The sequence below is a fragment of the Abramis brama genome (assembly GCF_963993115.1).
Source record: "Abramis brama genome assembly, chromosome: 9".
NCBI lineage: Eukaryota > Metazoa > Chordata > Actinopteri > Cypriniformes > Leuciscidae > Abramis > Abramis brama.
Window position 1 is genome coordinate 32,139,794 of NC_139971.1, and position 17,577 is coordinate 32,157,370.

At 38.8% G+C, this 17,577-nt stretch overlaps 1 protein-coding gene across 1 annotated transcript; it reads right to left on the minus strand.

Annotated features, from left to right (window-relative positions):
• Positions 1-155: 155 nt before the first annotated feature.
• On the minus strand, positions 156-17,540 carry ric8b (RIC8 guanine nucleotide exchange factor B). The gene is made up of 10 exons (XM_084125048.1): positions 17,349-17,540; positions 15,754-15,801; positions 14,995-15,612; positions 9,527-9,621; positions 7,460-7,610; positions 7,284-7,379; positions 7,032-7,176; positions 6,759-6,903; positions 6,504-6,623; positions 156-1,144 (listed from the first exon to the last, which is right to left on the minus strand). Exons 1-10 carry the CDS (start codon positions 17,430-17,432, stop codon positions 1,033-1,035), a joined length of 1,614 nt encoding a protein of 537 aa, XP_083981174.1. The 5' UTR covers positions 17,433-17,540; the 3' UTR covers positions 156-1,032.
• Positions 17,541-17,577: the final 37 nt, after the last annotated feature.

The following is a 17,577-nucleotide window of genomic DNA, read 5'->3' on the forward strand; positions in this document are numbered from 1 at the left end:
TTAAGCAACCACTTGATAGTGTAGTTTAATAAACTTTGTGATATAATCTTGCATTAGAGCGAGGTTTAGTGTTTTCATTGACATAGCCATTTCTTTGGATTTTTATATTCAAGGGCAATATTACGAAAACCATTAAAGTTTCTGCATGCAATAAGTGAATGACATTTGTAGGATTTTATTTTATTGCAAATGATTGTCTGAAATGAAAAACAAAGCTTAAGTTTAGGGAAATTTAACAATTTATACAAGTTTTACAAAGGCCCTTTACTCAGCTGACTTTTATTATAGTGGTTATAGAAGATGAGTATTTAGAAAATCTGAATTTAATTACATGCTTTTGTCTTGTGTAGAAAACCGAACATTAGAAAAAGGAAAAAAAATTACACTGACAGCATTGAAAGAAAAAAAAGGAAACGAATACATAGTATATAGAAAATTGTGTAGCTAAAATATATAACATTAGAAAAGACAGATAATTGTTTGAAACTCAAGGCTTAAGTGGTAAAGACACAAAAAAGCGCATTTTGTAAAAACATTTGAGTGCAAGACAAATAATGTAAATGATCTAATGGCTTGTCTTGGCATATAACATTTCAAAAGCCATTCAGACATTTTGAAGTGTTATAAAACCGGATTCTTCGATCTGTTAACCAGCAGGAGGCCATACTGACCGTAATAATAAATACAGCTTTTAAACATTGATTTGTAAGAGTAAGTGTTATAAAGCCTTTCCACTTCATTATTGAAGACCAAGTGCATTTACTTGTTCACAAAGACACGTGAATAAGTCCTACTTAACACTTCCATCTGATGCATCACATCTGATGTCTGATCACATCCAGATATCTATTTAAACATTTCTGTTTCTTTTCTCTCTGCTCAGTATGTACTTCACCATATATGTCCCAATTTGAAAGACATGCCACTCGTGCAACAAAAGTAATTGAAGTATCGCCTTGTGCAAGGAACAGTTTGTGAGACTGACGGTTAGCCATCAGCAGCAGTGCCTGTAGGGTTTGGGTGAACTCCAGTTCAGTCTGAGTCCGAGTCACTGCTGGGTGCTGGGCTGCACTCGTGGATAGCTTGTCCTAGGGGTGCTAGTGTGCCATCCCTCCTCACTCCCATTGGTCTGATCAGTTCTTTCCTGTTGAAAGAGAAGGACAGAGCTCAGTACTTTTGCATGTTGTGTGCTACTTCAGCTTTGCATGTTCACGTCACATGCAAATAAGCGTACAGGGAGATACAACCAGCTAGAATGAGCAAGTTCAGTGGAAACTTTTATTTCATTATGTCTAGATTTTCTTTGCACAAAAACAGAACTGCAATCTATGATTGTTGGACACACACATTCTGCAGTCTAACACTACATTTCAAATAAATGCTGTTCTTTTAAACTTTCTTTTCATCAAAGAATCCTGAAAAAAAGTAGCATGGTTTTAAAACATTAAGAAGCACAACTGTTTTCAACAACATTGATACATTTTAATAAGAAATGTTTCTTATGCACCAAATCAACATCATAGAATGAGTTCTGAAGGATCATGTGACACTGAAGACTGGAGTAATGATACTGAAAATCCAGTTTTGCCATCACAGGAATAAACTACATTTTAAATTATATTAAAACAGCAAATAGTTATTTTACATTGTAATAATAAATACAAACTCCAGAATCCAGCAGCCGTCATTTACCCTACATATTTATCGTGCTCACACATCTTGTCGATTTGGTTTTTCGGGCCACTAATTTGTCACTACAATCCACCTGCTCTTTGAAAGAAACCCTTTGTACTGACCATTGTAGCAGCATTCAGTTCTGTCCTCTAAAGAGGCCTGTTGATGTGTAGAACATCTTTCTTTCCCTTTACATCTGGCCAAATAAGAGCCCTTGGAATCACAACCCTAAACCCCCCCCCCCAATCCCAAAGCGGTCCTGCACCCCCACAAACCACCACCTCGGCCCTGCAGTTTAATTACAGGATCAGTGCTCATTCTAATCTCTTCAAAGCCTGGCCAGCTCCTCCACGCTAATCCAATTATATCTGCACTGTGTGTCACCAGCACACCCCGAGATGATTCATCAGAGTATTAGCCAATCAAAGCACGGACAAAAATGATTAATAAGAGCATTATCCAATCAAAGCCATCAAAAAGCTCATTTGCATTCATTTATGTCATTCATACACAGATCAGCTGGTAACACTTTACAATAAGTTCCCATTAGCTAACATTAACTAAGCATAATAAATGCTTTAGAAGTATTTGCAATTGTTTGTTCATGTTAACATAGTTAATGTTAAACAGAACCTCATTGTAAAGTGTTACAGATACATTGTGTATAAATGCATAAAGAGGTATTAAATGCTACTAAATGGAATAACATCTTATATCAAACACTTTTTGAAAAGTTATCTACAAAAATGCAAGGAAACAAATTACTGGCTGCAAAGGAAAACCTTGACGTCAAACGCGAGTCATGATGACTGTAAACAAGATAAGTCGACTAGAAAGAAAACAGACATTTCCACTGCGTCCCTCGAAAACCAGACACCAAATTTGATCTGTCATCCAATCAACAGAATCTGCGTAGATCAGCAGCCTGAGCAATTGTGTGTTTACGTACGTACGTACGTACGTACGTGTGTGTGTGTGTTTGTGTGGATATGGGGTGGAGAGTCAGTACTAATTGGACAGCAAGTCAAGCAGCAGACACAGGGAGGGACATTCCTCCATGGACATGTTGCGTCTCCCCAGCAGCCGTAGCGGGGAGCACCAGTGCCCTCCCTCTCCCACACAACACCTCCTTCATCCTGATAAAAAAAGAATAGGAGGAAGAGAGAAGGAACGAGGATTCATTCTCAAAGACAGGAATCTGCCTCTCTTGGGCACACGCTGCTCATTACGACTCAAACACCCTATAGACGGACAATGACTCGTCCTCTTGTGTTTGCAAACTTATTTAACACCGCCCGGCAGCAAACGTACATACGCACACCCCTAATTGAGCCAGTGTCTCAAACCACTTCACGTCCGAGGACAATGTCTGGCACCCCGACTGAATAAAACAGGCGGCGTATGAAAGAGAGCCACGTATATATGTATTATGAAACCTCAGTGTATTGTACAAAAGAGCCTGAGCCCGCGACCCCACTGTGTGCGCCAATTAGCTGGTAATTAATGCAGCGGGGCTGCGGTGGCCAGTCGGTGTGCATTGACTCCTGTTGAATGTGGAAGGCCAGCTGTAAATGAGGCAGAGGACGATGGTGGAGGATTCTTGTCTTAATGAAGCGGTTGGTAAGGAGCGCGCTGGGAGCAACGGCACTACACCTCTCACCGGTGTCTCGCTAGTTTACGCCGCCGGTCGATTAGGAAAAGGTCAACATGAATGCGGCCCTGCACATATCCAGCCTCCAAGGAGGGTGATGAGAAAACAAGCACAATGCTTCTAGCAGATGAAGGCATTATGAACCGGTTCGTACAAGATGATGAAAAACAGAAAGAGCGATTGACTGATGTTAATGAGCAAGAGTAAAAACACAATGGCCAGAATATACATTGCAGCAAATAAAATGGAAAAAGTTTGGTTTCATTTCTGCTTATTAAAACATTTTAATTTCTACTTAATGTTAAAGATTGATGGCTTACGCCTGAATAAATCTTAATTTTGGTGTTTAAATTGGATCACTTAAAATGTATGTATATATTAAGAAAAATGTGTTATGTATATATAAAATATTTATATTTCTATACAATACAAATAATCTATAAATATATATGAAGAGTTCAGATGCAAAAGCATCTAAGTGCCATCTGAAATTTTATTCTAGAATGATCATTTTTATCAAGCTCGCATATTTAAGTTCAGTAATTTCACTTAAATGACAATTAATAGGTAATTTTCATTGCCATTTAAGTGAAATTACTGAACTTAAATATACAAGCTTGATAAAAATGTTCATTTCTTCGAAAATGATTTTTCATCGAAAATTTCAGATGGCACTTAGAGGCTTTTGCATCTGAACTCTTCATATACACATTCAAATATTAAAATATTTCTACTAAATAATTATACACAGTACACACATATATTATGTAAACACAAACTTTTATTTTGGATGCTATTATTTGTTGCACAGCCCTAAAAAATGTATAATAAAAAATTATAACAAATACAGCTATAATAATAGTCTCAACAATAATAGTAATTATAATGTTACAACTACTAATAATACTGATACTAATAATGTTAATTAGAAGTTTCTTATTATTAGGGGCCAAGCACCGAAGGTGCGGAGGCACCTATTGTATCTGTTCCCGTTCTTATTATTATTCTTCTTCTTCCGCCATGGGAGTCTATGGCAGCCCATAGAACCGATTGCGGGAAAGTTGTTTTGGTTTGACATTCTGATAGAGGACAGTCCCAACATTAAGTACACCAATTTTGGTGTGTCTAAGTCATTCCCTCTAGCGCCACCACCTGTCCAAAGTTTCACTTTTACTTTGCTAATAACTTTTGAACCGTAAGGCCAATCAGCGAAATCCTTTTTTCCTCTGATTCCTGAGCTCATGACGATTCGATTGCACCCTATATCGTCATTTTCCGTCATAAAAACATGGCCGCCATTTTGATTTTTCCTAAAAAGGTACTTTTTCGAACTCGTCCTAGACGGTTAGTCCGATTTGCACGAAAATTGAATCGGATCATCTTCAGGCAGGGTTGACAAAAAGTTATTAAAATCTTGTTGATTCGTCAAACCGTTTTCGATAAACGCTTGAACAAATTTTACGTAGCGCTTGCAAAAACAGTCGTAAGGCTGTATCTCCGCAACGGTTTATCGTATTCAGACCAAACTTGGTACATGTACTCACAAGCATGACCTGAGGCTACATGCTGCGTTTCGGCACAGCGCCACCTACAGGTCCGGAGATATGAAAAATGGCTATTTTTGCTTATAACTTCTGAACAGTTTGTCCAAAAATCATAAAATTGGTCTTGATAGATTCAGGGCGTCATGCCGAGTCGACTGATATCCAATTTTACCATATCGGCCAATTTGACTGTCGGCCATTTTGAATTTTGTGCTAAAATGCTGTATTTTAACAACGCATGAACGGATTGTAACGAAACTTGGTATGGGTCATCAGCACGATGTCCTGAAGGAGTGTGAGAAGTTTCGAAACAGCGCCACCTAGTGGTGAATTTTTTTTTTCAAATGCTTATAACTTTGGGTGTGATTGACTTATTTTCACGAAACTCATCTCATTGGACTCCTGAATCGTTGCCGAGTCCAACGATACCAAACATGTTAGGTTTCGCCTAACGGTTTGTGTAGCATTGTGATTTAGCGCTTAAAAAACATTAGGCTATATCTTCGAAACCGTTTGTCCGATCGAGACGAAACCACCGTCAGAAGTTTGGAATCATAGCTTGTTAACTATATGCCAATGCCCAAATGTGAAAATATTGATGTTTAGGGGTAGTAATATTCAATCAAAGTCATGTGTCAGTCATTTTTTACGTGTTTTTTCATATAAATGTCTATAACTCCGAAGCAAATTGAGATTTTTGCACCAAAATCGACACATATATGTATGGGCTCACTCTGATGACACATAAAAAAAATGGTGGGACTGAGCCTCTTGGTGGCGCTATAATAGAACAAAACATGAAATTCCCATTGATTTCAATAGAGTTTTGTGAAATAAAATGCTATACTAAACAAATGCATTGGTGTAATATTACGAAACTCAGAATGTGCCTTCAGCACCATCCCCTGAAGGTACTCAAAATATTTCGAAACAGCGCCACCTAGTGGTCAAAAGTTATAACAAAATTTCCAAAAAGGCTAATAACTTTTGAATAAATCTGTCTATTGAAATGCCACTGGTCTTAATAGATTCCTTGGGTCAAGCCGAGAACATAGATACCAAGTTTTCCTTATTTGGCCGAACTTCCTGTCCGCCATCTTGATGTTCAGTCAAAACCTACTTTTTCGAACTCCTCCTAGACCGTTTGTCCGATTTTCACCAAAATCGAATCGTATCATCTCCAGACCGTGCCGACTAAAAGTTATGGATTTCGTGTCGATAGACGAAACCGTTTTCGTATAGCGCAGCAGCAAAGTTGAGGCATGATGCTAATAGCACTATTCAGGCTTTATCTCTGCAATGCCTTGACATATTGACACCAAACTTTGTATGTGTCATTGTCACTTCACTCTGACCACATCACATCAGTTTTGTAACTGCGCCACCTATTGGTCGAAAGTGATAATCCATAAAATCATATTTTTAATTATTGTTTCTATGATTTTTCAGGCATTTTGCATAAAATCCTCTTTAAAGTCTATAATTGCTCATTGTTGCAGTTGGTCTGACACTTTCAGACATGTTGGCATGTCTTGTCGTCTTATTCTGCTTGGCCCCAGTAATTGCTGCTTGCAGCTATATTTTCAGAATTGTTACTATTTAATCGCATAAATTATTAATTGTAAAAAACCCACCTTGATAATTCATCAATCATACTGACAAGCTTCTGGGCTTCATATTCCTTCTGCTCCTCTGTCATCTCATCTATGGGGTTTGGCATTGGGTGCTCTATGTGACCTGTAATGGGGTTAATGCTGAAAAGATAAAAAACAAAACAAGAATGAATCTAAGAATGCAGAAAGAAATGCAGGATTGCTGAGGAAAAATATGATTCAATTTCTTAACTTGAAATAAGACCGGCCGTTATGCATACATAAAAATGCACTTACAAAGGTTTGGCTGACTTGTATTCATCAGTGTCAGAGTCTTCATCAGAGGAGTACTGCGTCTCTCCTCTACCTCCGGCCAGCAACCCTCGTGCCATCAACAGCCCCGCAGCGTTACCATAACCAGTGTACTTCAACAGATTATCCACTGCGTCACATGACCAACAGGAGACACAATAAGCTCATTCAATATTAATTATTGTATTTTAGATTACAACTGTAAACAATCCATTGAAAAACAGACAATTTCAGACATTAAAAAAGCAGAACTCTCACCACTCTCTTTGCAGAGCACAAAAAGGAACTCAGCAGCCCCCTGTTTCACCGCCATGTCAATATGAGTCATGAGACGCACCAGTTTGTTTCGAACGGTGCAGCCGATTTCTGGCCTTTCCTTCACGTCTTTCAAGGGAGGCAACACCTGCACAGCAGCAAACAAAGAGAACACATTCAATCAGCAACTAAATCTTTACTTTAGCTGAATATCTGTAGCAGTGAATTACAGTGAGCATGGACTCAACCCTGTACCTTGGCCTTGAAGTATCTGCGGATGTCCCTGTGGTATCTCGAGCTCTCTGTCATCAGACTCAGCACAGGTGTCAAGCCTTCTTTATAGTTGGAGCCCTGAGTGGACAAATACACATGAAGCATGAACGAACGCAACAGCTGAGGAAGCTTACAGGTGTTCATCAGAAGTGCAATACCTTGTCTATCCTCTTTTCCATGAAATCTAGCAGCATCTGCACTGTGTCCATGTTCTTCCCACCGTACTTTTCTATCCCACCTTGGACAGGGACGTCTATGAGAACATCCAGGCACTGCACGGGAAGGTTACTCAGGAGATTTATGGCATGACTAGAAGAAATGACAAATGATAAAGGTTAAGCAGTGCACACAATAAGATGAGAACACAGCATGCAACTCTTGGAATAAGAAACTTTTCTTTAAAGCTGACCTTTGAGAAGAAAGTTTTCCCTAGAAATTGATACTGTCGGATAACCAACATGCAGAACAATTCATTTAATAATAATGATTAGTATTATGGAGTGTCTATTTACAATAAGTGCAAATAGCCCACCTTGATGGCAGAGGCTATTTACACTAACTCCGCCCACTGAAATCTGACAAAATTACAGAAGATGCTGGTTAGTCAACAGTAGCAATAGTGTAGGGGTAAAAAGCATGTGGCAGAAAGTTTTGACGCAAATCGACCAGAGTTCGAATCCGCCTTTTGCTGAACTTTCTCTAATCCCTCTTCCCATCACACATCAGTTAATTTATTTTTAATAAAAATTAAGAAAATATTTGAAAAGTGGAAATAAAGTGTCTAAAGTGCGTTTAATAATTACGTTTTTATGGATTACGGGTAGGTGTAGGGAGGGCTTTATTGTCACAATAAGGCAGCATCCATTTAGTAATTTTATTAAATATAATTATTTATACTATGTTATCATTGCATACCGTTTAAAGTACAGCAACACTGAGGTGCTAGTATCTGCCAGCATTTACACTTAAATAGCCGCAGCCTTATCATTTTTTTTATTAATGTATGTTTTTGCAATATAAATGGCTAATTTATTTAAAATATATAATAACAATAATTATTGTTATCACTAATTGTCAATTTTTTCTTTGTTTTGGGCTAATTTCTAATTGTAAAGCTACATATTTCTCAACTGAGAATGATTGATTTATGTAAAAAGTTGCATAATTAAACAATACATTAAATACGTTACATCATCTGGGGATTAATCGCACACTTATTGCGAAATTAAGCATGCACCATTTATCTTGTTTAACACATTCATTTTTGTCATCATTTGCTATATCCAGCAAAGTAAACCATCAGACTGAAGGGTGATTCTCACAAAACTGTGTTTTCTATTTTTCAAGGTAAATTTAGGTCTTTCCATGAAAAAAAAAAAAAAACTCCAAATGAAACAAGGAGTCCATATAATTCTTAAACTCATGCACACCAAAACACCCATGAAAAAAAAAATTACAGAAAAAAACTTTTCAGAATTCAGTGTATACGTAGTATGTGTGCAGTGCAACTGCAAAGAGCTTGATGACATTTTAGACAAGTCAAGTTGTGATACCGAACAGGACCACATGGAGATGCCCCCCCAAAAAAACTCCCTCTCACATGGAAGTACCCTGTGCAAATAGATATAGTAAATATTTGTATGCCACTATCATTAGTTCATTTTATTCACTCTGATGCAAAAGAACATTCAACATACTCATGTCACGTTCTAGGAATGTGATGGCGGCAGACAGACATGAGCAGGCATTCTGAAAACACTGAGGGGTGGGGGGTGGGGGGTGGGGGGGGGGGACCTTCAGTCCATGGACACAATTTGAATAACAAAGACACATCTACTGACCAGGACTGGTTCAGCACATTCAACGCACTTTGTTAAAGGGGGTGCGTAGAGTTAGTCATTTCAGAGTGCTGTAGAATGCATTTAGAGAGGGTAGCATTCCAGGAGTGTGAAAGGGCTGGTGACGGCACCACCGTGGGCACAATGAGTCAAGCCCAAATAAACGGGTGGGAGTTTCAGAATGCGTTGAGCTGTCTCGATGGGGCAAAGGGGTGTGTCATTAATCACTTGGAGAAGACATCTCATCATTCACATTCACCGCACTTGCATTTCTTTTGCTTTCTGGCTCACTGGAATACTGGTTTTGAAGCAATTACAAAATACACAGGCCTTGTATACAGAGAAAACAAACTGGATTTGGCTGTCAATCTTTCAGAATGGAAGTACCTGTGAGCCTCCTCTGTTTTATCTTCAGTGTGTGTCTTCAGCATTAGGAGATGTCTCATGATGCCTGCAATGAGCCGAAGCTGGTGGTCACTGTCCTATCAAAATAAAGGAGAAATTGTGTGAGCGTTAAACCAAAAAACTGTTTCACAACAATAGCAGACTGATGCCATGTTTGGGCTTCCTTTACAAACTAAACAACCAGAGAGCTAAGAGGCAATGGAGAGATCCATAGGGACTGAGAGAACCTCTGGCTTGAGAAAAGAAAGTACATCTTATGTCAGGGTGATCCTGACCATACCGAAACCAACAAAAGGTCAGGCAATTGAGACACACTTAGCCTTAATTCAGTAACTATTCAAAGGGCTGAGAACTCTGGAATGTACCAATGTTGTTTCATCTACTTGGTGAAAGGGTGGGGGTGGGAGCTTTTAGCATTTAAAACTAAAAATTTTACATTTTCTCAAAGAAAATGTGAGTGGTTCTTGCACGTACAAAACTTCCAACCACAATGGTAGGGTGTTGTTGTGGGTGATCAAAATAGCTCACTCACAAGTCTTTATTATATTTTGGTTTCTAGATATGGTTTTGGCCACTCGTTTAATGTAAATCAGTGGCTCCATATCTGAATATGCCAACTTCCATACTATATAGGTAAATTATGTCTGAATACGCAGCACTATAAAATAGTTAGTGAAAAAAAACCAGATGATCTACTACTTTGGCTGAGATTCTGAATTAGCAATCAGTTTAATTTACTATTCCATGAGGCTATGAGAGAGGAGACATCATATTCATACTATAAATGGTGGAGAATACAGAGCGCAGCAACATGGACTCCATAATTACAGAACATACTTTATCAATGGTTGAAAAGCTCTCCAACAAATGCAATACATACTCTGACTACATACTCTGAACATGAAATGAAAAATCCTGCACACTGAATTTGATTTTTAGAGTATCATCCACCAGGTAAAAATCACACGTTGGATAAAGCCAATGCATGTATGCAGTCCTAAGAATGCATCTCAGGACACTGACTGTTTCTATTGAAAACTGGAGCTTCGAACAGCAGCTTAAGTGATGCAAGGACTTCATCGATTTGTGATTGGCTTTTATTTAGAATTTGGAACGTATTCTGCCATGTTACGCATTGCACTTTCACCTGTTCATATTAATACGAGTGAGCTGTCTTGGTGTACACATAGTCTTTGGTATAATCAGGCATCATGGTTATAGTACAAATTGTTAGGCAGGGTTATTAAATCATTTTCATCACATGAAATAAAACATTATCTGAAATAAAATAGCTGCTAAGGCAACATTTCTCATTTTCATTTAGTTTAACTGTAAACTATACTGTAGTAGTCTCTCAACAATAGTAGCATAACACTGTTGCTAGATGACAAAAATAATACTTAAAGGTACAGTATGTAAGATTTTTGTAATAAAATATTCAAAAACCACTTTCACAGTGTGATATATTTCATGCAGTTGTGTACTTTATCCCAAAAGTTCCCAAGGATTTGTAAATTCCAGTTTTTAATAATGGCTGGTCATTGTCATTGTCGCCTATCAATGATGTAATATCCGCGCTATCTTCAGTTTCCACTTGTAGAAACCATAGACACAATACATAGATTCCTCATTAGCGGCTGTTTCAATGGGCCGCAAGCCGCTAATGAGGGATCTATGCATGGTACACGATTATAGATTGGCGAGTACAGAAAATCCAAAAAAACGTAAACAGATCAACTTAGGCAAGCAGGCTTTGGGAAAAACGGAGAAAAAAAACAAGGATCAATATCGGCGTGCCGTTTTCAGGATGGGGAGAGCTTCGCAACAAACTTGGACTTGATCTGTCGACAGAGACTCTGCTCTCGCATGTGTTTTAATAGATAGGTAAGCAAATATACAGTGAGGAAAATAAGTATTTGAACACCCTGCTATTTTGCAAGTTCTCCCACTTAGAAATCATGGAGGGGTCTGAAATTGTCATCGTAGGTGCATGTCCACTGTGAGAGACATAATCTAAAAAAAAAAATCCAGAAATCACAATATATGATTTTTTAACTATTTATTTGTATGATACAGCTGCAAATAAGTATTTGAACACATGAGAAAATCAATGTTAATATTTGGTACAGTAGCCTTTGTTTGCAATTACAGAGGTCAAACGTTTCCTGTAGTTTTTCACCAGGTTTGCACACACTGCAGGAGGGATTTTGGCCCACTCCTCCACACAGATCTTCTCTAGATCAGTCAGGTTTCTGGGCTGTCGCTGAGAAACACGGAGTTTGAGCTCCCTCCAAAGATTCTCTATTGGGTTTAGGTCTGGAGACTGGCTAGGCCACGCCAGAACCTTGATATGCTTCTTACAGAGCCACTCCTTGGTTATCCTGGCTGTGTGCTTCGGGTCATTGTCATGTTGGAAGACCCAGCCTCGACCCATCTTCAATGCTCTAACTGAGGGAAGAAGGTTGTTCCCCAAAATCTCGCAATACATGGCCCCGGTCATCCTCTCCTTAATACAGTGCAGTCGCCCTGTCCCATGTGCAGAAAAACACCCCCAAAGCATGATGCTACCACCCCCATGCTTCACAGTAGGGATGGTGTTCTTGGGATGGTACTCATCATTCTTCTTCCTCCAAACACGTTTAGTGGAATTATGACCAAAAAGTTCTATTTTGGCCTCATCTGACCACATGACTTTCTCCCATGACTCCTCTGGATCATCCAAATGGTCATTGGCAAACTTAAGACGGGCCTTGACATGTGCTGGTTTAAGCAGGGGAACCTTCCGTGCCATGCATGATTTCAAACCATGACGTCTTAGTGTATTACCAACAGTAACCTTGGAAACGGTGGTCCCAGCTCTTTTCAGGTCATTGACCAGCTCCTCCCGTGTAGTTCTGGGCTGATTTCTCACCTTTCTTAGGATCATTGAGACCCCACGAGGTGAGATCTTGCATGGAGCCCCAGTCCGAGGGAGATTGACAGACATGTTTAGCTTCTTCCATTTTCGAATGATTGCTCCAACAGTGGACATTTTTTCACCAAGCTGCTTGGCAATTTCCCCGTAGCCCTTTCCAGCCTTGTGGAGGTGTACAATTTTGTCTCTAGTGTCTTTGGACAGCTCTTTGGTCTTGGCCATGTTAGTAGTTGGATTCTTACTGATTGTATGGGGTGGACAGGTGTCTTTATGCAGCTAACGACCTCAAACAGGTGCATCTAATTTAGGATAATAAATGGAGTGGAGGTGGACATTTTAAAGGCAGACTAACAGGTCTTTGAGGGTCAGAATTCTAGCTGATAGACAGGTGTTCAAATACTTATTTGCAGCTGTATCATACAAATAAATAGTTAAAAAATCATATATTGTGATTTCTGGATTTTTTTTTTAGATTATGTCTCTCACAGTGGACATGCACCTACGATGACAATTTCAGACCCCTCCATGATTTCCAAGTGGGAGAACTTGCAAAATAGCAGGGTGTTCAAATACTTATTTTCCTCACTGTATATTATTTATTGTACACTACAGTTATATTGCACTTTATTTGTACTTCAGAAAAGCCTTTTATCTTTTATCTAAGTCTGGTGACCAAGTCTATGGCAGTGAAATTAAGTAGCCTATGTGTTGCACTAAAATATTTTGCCATTACTAGCAAATACTGTGGGTTTGTTCAAATGTACTTTTAGTACGATTGTTTTAAATGTGTAAAACTGCGCAGCATAGGCTAAACCCACCAAATCATTTGACAAATAGTCACATATTAGTAACAGGCCAATATAGCATTACATTTCATGTTCCTGGCAGCTAATTCATTACGATGACATAAAGTGTGATCAAACATATAATACAAAAACTAATTTATTAGCTGATACCTAATTTATATGATTGATTTGTGAATTCTATACATCTCTGGATGGTGAAAACTACATCTCCCATAGTTCCATTCTCCTTCATAGCCTCATCAAGCTTCGTCTTTGTTATTGTTTTGAAAATGCGACCTCTGGCGGCGAAAAAATTACATAGTGTACCTTTAAGTATGCGTAATAGTAATAGTAATAGTGATAGTACCACAAATGAAGCCATAACCATCATTTGCGTTCTTTAAAAATTTACAAAGCACTTTAGAGACATTTCAAACACGTTACAAATAGGCTGACACACTGCTGATTATCGCAACAGCTTTATCACTTTAAACTAAATCTAAACATTGTGGATGTCAAACAACAGTGGTTTAATGATCCAGAGACATGAGTATCTTGCCAAAGCTAATGAAAAGAGGTCAACAGAGCATTGGAATTAGATTTTATAAAGTTTGGTGTTAAAAATATTAAAGCCAATGAACCTACGATCTGATTAAGGAGAAAGAAGCCTGTCTTTCCTAACTCTGCTGGGGGCAAGAGCACCAACTCCACTCAGCAAGCATCAATTATTCAACAGCAGTATAACAGCCCTGCTTTATCCTCCATTCTGTTTTTGGTGTGAGATACACAAGCGATTTAAATCTTATCCATCTTTGTAAATTATTTACAGTACTGCTTTCTTCAGGTTAATTCTGGTGTACTGCACAGTATACAGTATGGATGCAGGGCCTAAACTAACTTTTTGCCACACCTGCCAATGGCCGGTGGGGTGACTGAAGTAAATTTACCGGCCATAAATATTTTTTACCGACCATGAAACAGTTTTTGCAAAATCAGGCAGTAATGACACCAAAGTTTTAGATACCATTGAAAACTCACAATTCTCTATTCCAATTTCGATACCACAGCTAAAAGTACTAGCCTAACTAGTATAAATTTAAAACATTATTAAAGACAAATAAACTGTCAGTAATAGCACAAACAAATACAACAGAACAAAGATACAAATTAAGTAAACTGATTTTCGGGTACGTTTTTCAGGTAGGTGTAACAGTATATGAACTCAGGTTGAGAAATGTAATAAAATAATCAAATGTAAAATAATGTTGCGTAGTCTTTACTGTATAAATTAAACAGATTAATACTTGACGAAAGTTTAAAAAGTTATTCAGACAAGAGCAGTGAGTTATTTTCTCGTTGTCTTTTGTTGTTTGATTAATATTAACGACACCGTCAGCAACAGGATTATTAGGATGCTGTCACTTTAAGACCTGCACGGATCCTGTATATTGGATCTGAAACGCTCACAAGCGTTTTCTTTCTCGTGAGTCGTGACGATGCAACACTGGCCCGTCAAACGTTCCGAGAGTCGTTCATGTTTGTTCACCTTCATGTTCTCACAACATTGCATTGTTAGAATTTATGAAAATTATACCGGCCTACTGGTAATTGACACCGTTTCATATACTCGCTTAGCGAGTGTTAACTTTAGGCTCTGTGTGGATATAAAAATATATAGTGGGTATGTTAAAAGCATCATAAAATAGACATAAAATGTTATTTTGCTGTTCTACAAATACTGTTAATCTCACCTCATCGTTCGAATCAGACATAGTGATGTTGAACAGAGCTTTAAGGGCTTCCATGGCACGATCGTTGTTTTCTGGTGAAATAGGCGGGGCTTCTGGATCAGGGGGCGCAGCCTCATATGGCCCCACCCAATGCACGTTGAGGGTGCGTTCCAGCACGTTAGTGAGCAGCCTGACTGCACCCATCTCCCTCCGAAGCGTGCCACGCACATCTGTCCGCAGGGCGGAAAGCAGAAACAGCAGCCGAAGGGAGAACAGGCTCACCTCATGATGGGACGAGTTGACCGAATGCAAGCAGGCACAAAGGCCCTCTGCCAACTGCAAGTCAGCTCCCACCTGCTGTGCCGGCACGCTGTTGAACACCACGTTGCACATGCACTTGAGGGCCTCCACCACAACCCTCTCCTCCTCTGCTGACTGCGCCACCTCTAATGGCTCTCCGTCGTGTCCCGCCACACGGATCCGGGCCAGCCCTGCTAGAGTGAGGATGCCCTCTCTGGTGCCTACGGGACCAAGTACACGCTTGTCTCTGGACAGGATGCGCAGGGTCTCCAGGCAGGTGCTTTGGCAAAGTGGAAGATCTGACCGGCGGAGAACTGTGAGAAGACCCCGACACAACTTCTGCAGAAGGGACCCCAAAACACAAGAGGTTAAAAAATGTCATTGATCGTTATAAATAAAACAAGGTACTACATACCGAAACAACACGGAACACACCATACTGAGATACAAAACATAATAGACCATAAATCTGTTACTCACAATTCGTGCATCCTCCTCTTTGTGGTCAAAGGCGAACGTGTGGCTGTTCTGAAATGAAATGAAAACATGACATGAGACGATATAAATCTGGGATAAACAAGTCCTATGTTTGCATCCTTGTAAAGTCATAGAGTAGACAGACATGAGTAAAACAGTTCACTAATCCTGCTGTAAAATTCTAGCTGGTCTAAGCTAGGGACACGATATGAAAATTTTGGCCGATGCCGATACCGATAATTCTTTATATTTGAAAGCCGACAACCGATATATAGGCCAATAAATCAAAATCCCAATTTTTATCTAATTTTTGAGAGCCTGATTACAAAAACAAAAGTCTCACCATTAAAATTCATGTCCCAAGCACACAATTATAATGTTCTAATTATAATTTTATGTAGCTGACATGACAGACATGTTGCACGTAAAAGTTATTCCGATCATATTTCAAGCAATTCAAAACCATCATAGCAAACAGTGCGCATCTGAAGGAAATAATACATTTATCAGCTTTAATATATTGGCCAAATTTTCTTATCAGGCCGATAACAATAACATTAAAAACGAACATATATCGGCTGATACCAATATGGTGGCCGATAGCCTATATCCTGCATCCCTAGTCTAAGCTAGTTGATCATCTATGATATTCCATAAAGAAGCTTGACCAAATAGAGGCAAGACACTACAGGCAAAACCATTGTTTTTAAATACAGTGGTCAATTTAGAGATTTGGGGATATTATAATTTATATTATATTAAATATGTCAGTGCCATTTTTTTTTTTCTCAAGATGTAAAGTTTACCAGTAATGTTTTTTCTAAGGCGCGTTTATAAAAGCTAGCTAACGTTACTTGTCCTAATTTAATTTAAAATTAAAAGTTAACTAAATTAGTTCCTAATCCTGGCTTAATCTAAACCAATACATCTGATTTGATTAATTGAATTAGAATTAGAATAAGTAACAGTATCAGTCTCTTTCTAACAATTGCATTACATTTTGATGTCATTAAAATCATTGTAAACACCGAATATATGGCTAACACACCAGCATAATTCATACAGGCATGTGTCGTTGATAAACTGGCAGTACAGTAATATTTCCAGCAGTATTTTCTGCTGTCAAGTTACCTGTCTGACAGCTGTCAAGCTAACCTACTTTAGCCTTCCATAACTTGACGTAACTTAACAACCAATACATAAGTTAATTTCTACTCTATTCGTCAGCAATTACCATTTCCCCCCAAAAATTCACACACTGCTCTTACATGCGGGCAAATGTGGCATTTTTGTTTAAAAACAGTCAAGTTGGATGTAGCAAATAGGTTCTATCATGGCTAACAGCTGGAGGATGCTAGTTTACGATCACAAGGCGAACGCCTCTTGGCTTTAATCATCGCTAAATACAAATGAAGTACATGTTTAAAGTTCAGAAACAAAGCATTTATTTCGTAGAGATCATAAACCTTTTTGTTGGTTCACACACACTGAGTATATTGAGATTAGCGAGCGGCTAACGTTAACCGGCTAATAACCATTTACATTGCTAGCGCGCATTAAAACAACATAAGATAGTAAGCTAACAGAAGCCACTTTACCTCTGTGTTATACTTCTGCAAAAGCTTTTCAACCGCCTTGTCATCTCCACCGTCGATCTCTGATAGAATAGCACTTAAACTCATCTCTGTATGTTGCTTTTGCCGTTCACTTAGAAACACTGACAGTCCTTCTCACAACAACAGACCAGATGAGAGTTACACACCTCCTGTTTCGCTCATCTGTTCAACTTTCACCCGTTAAACGTCACGTTTCTCGCCTTGGCACATG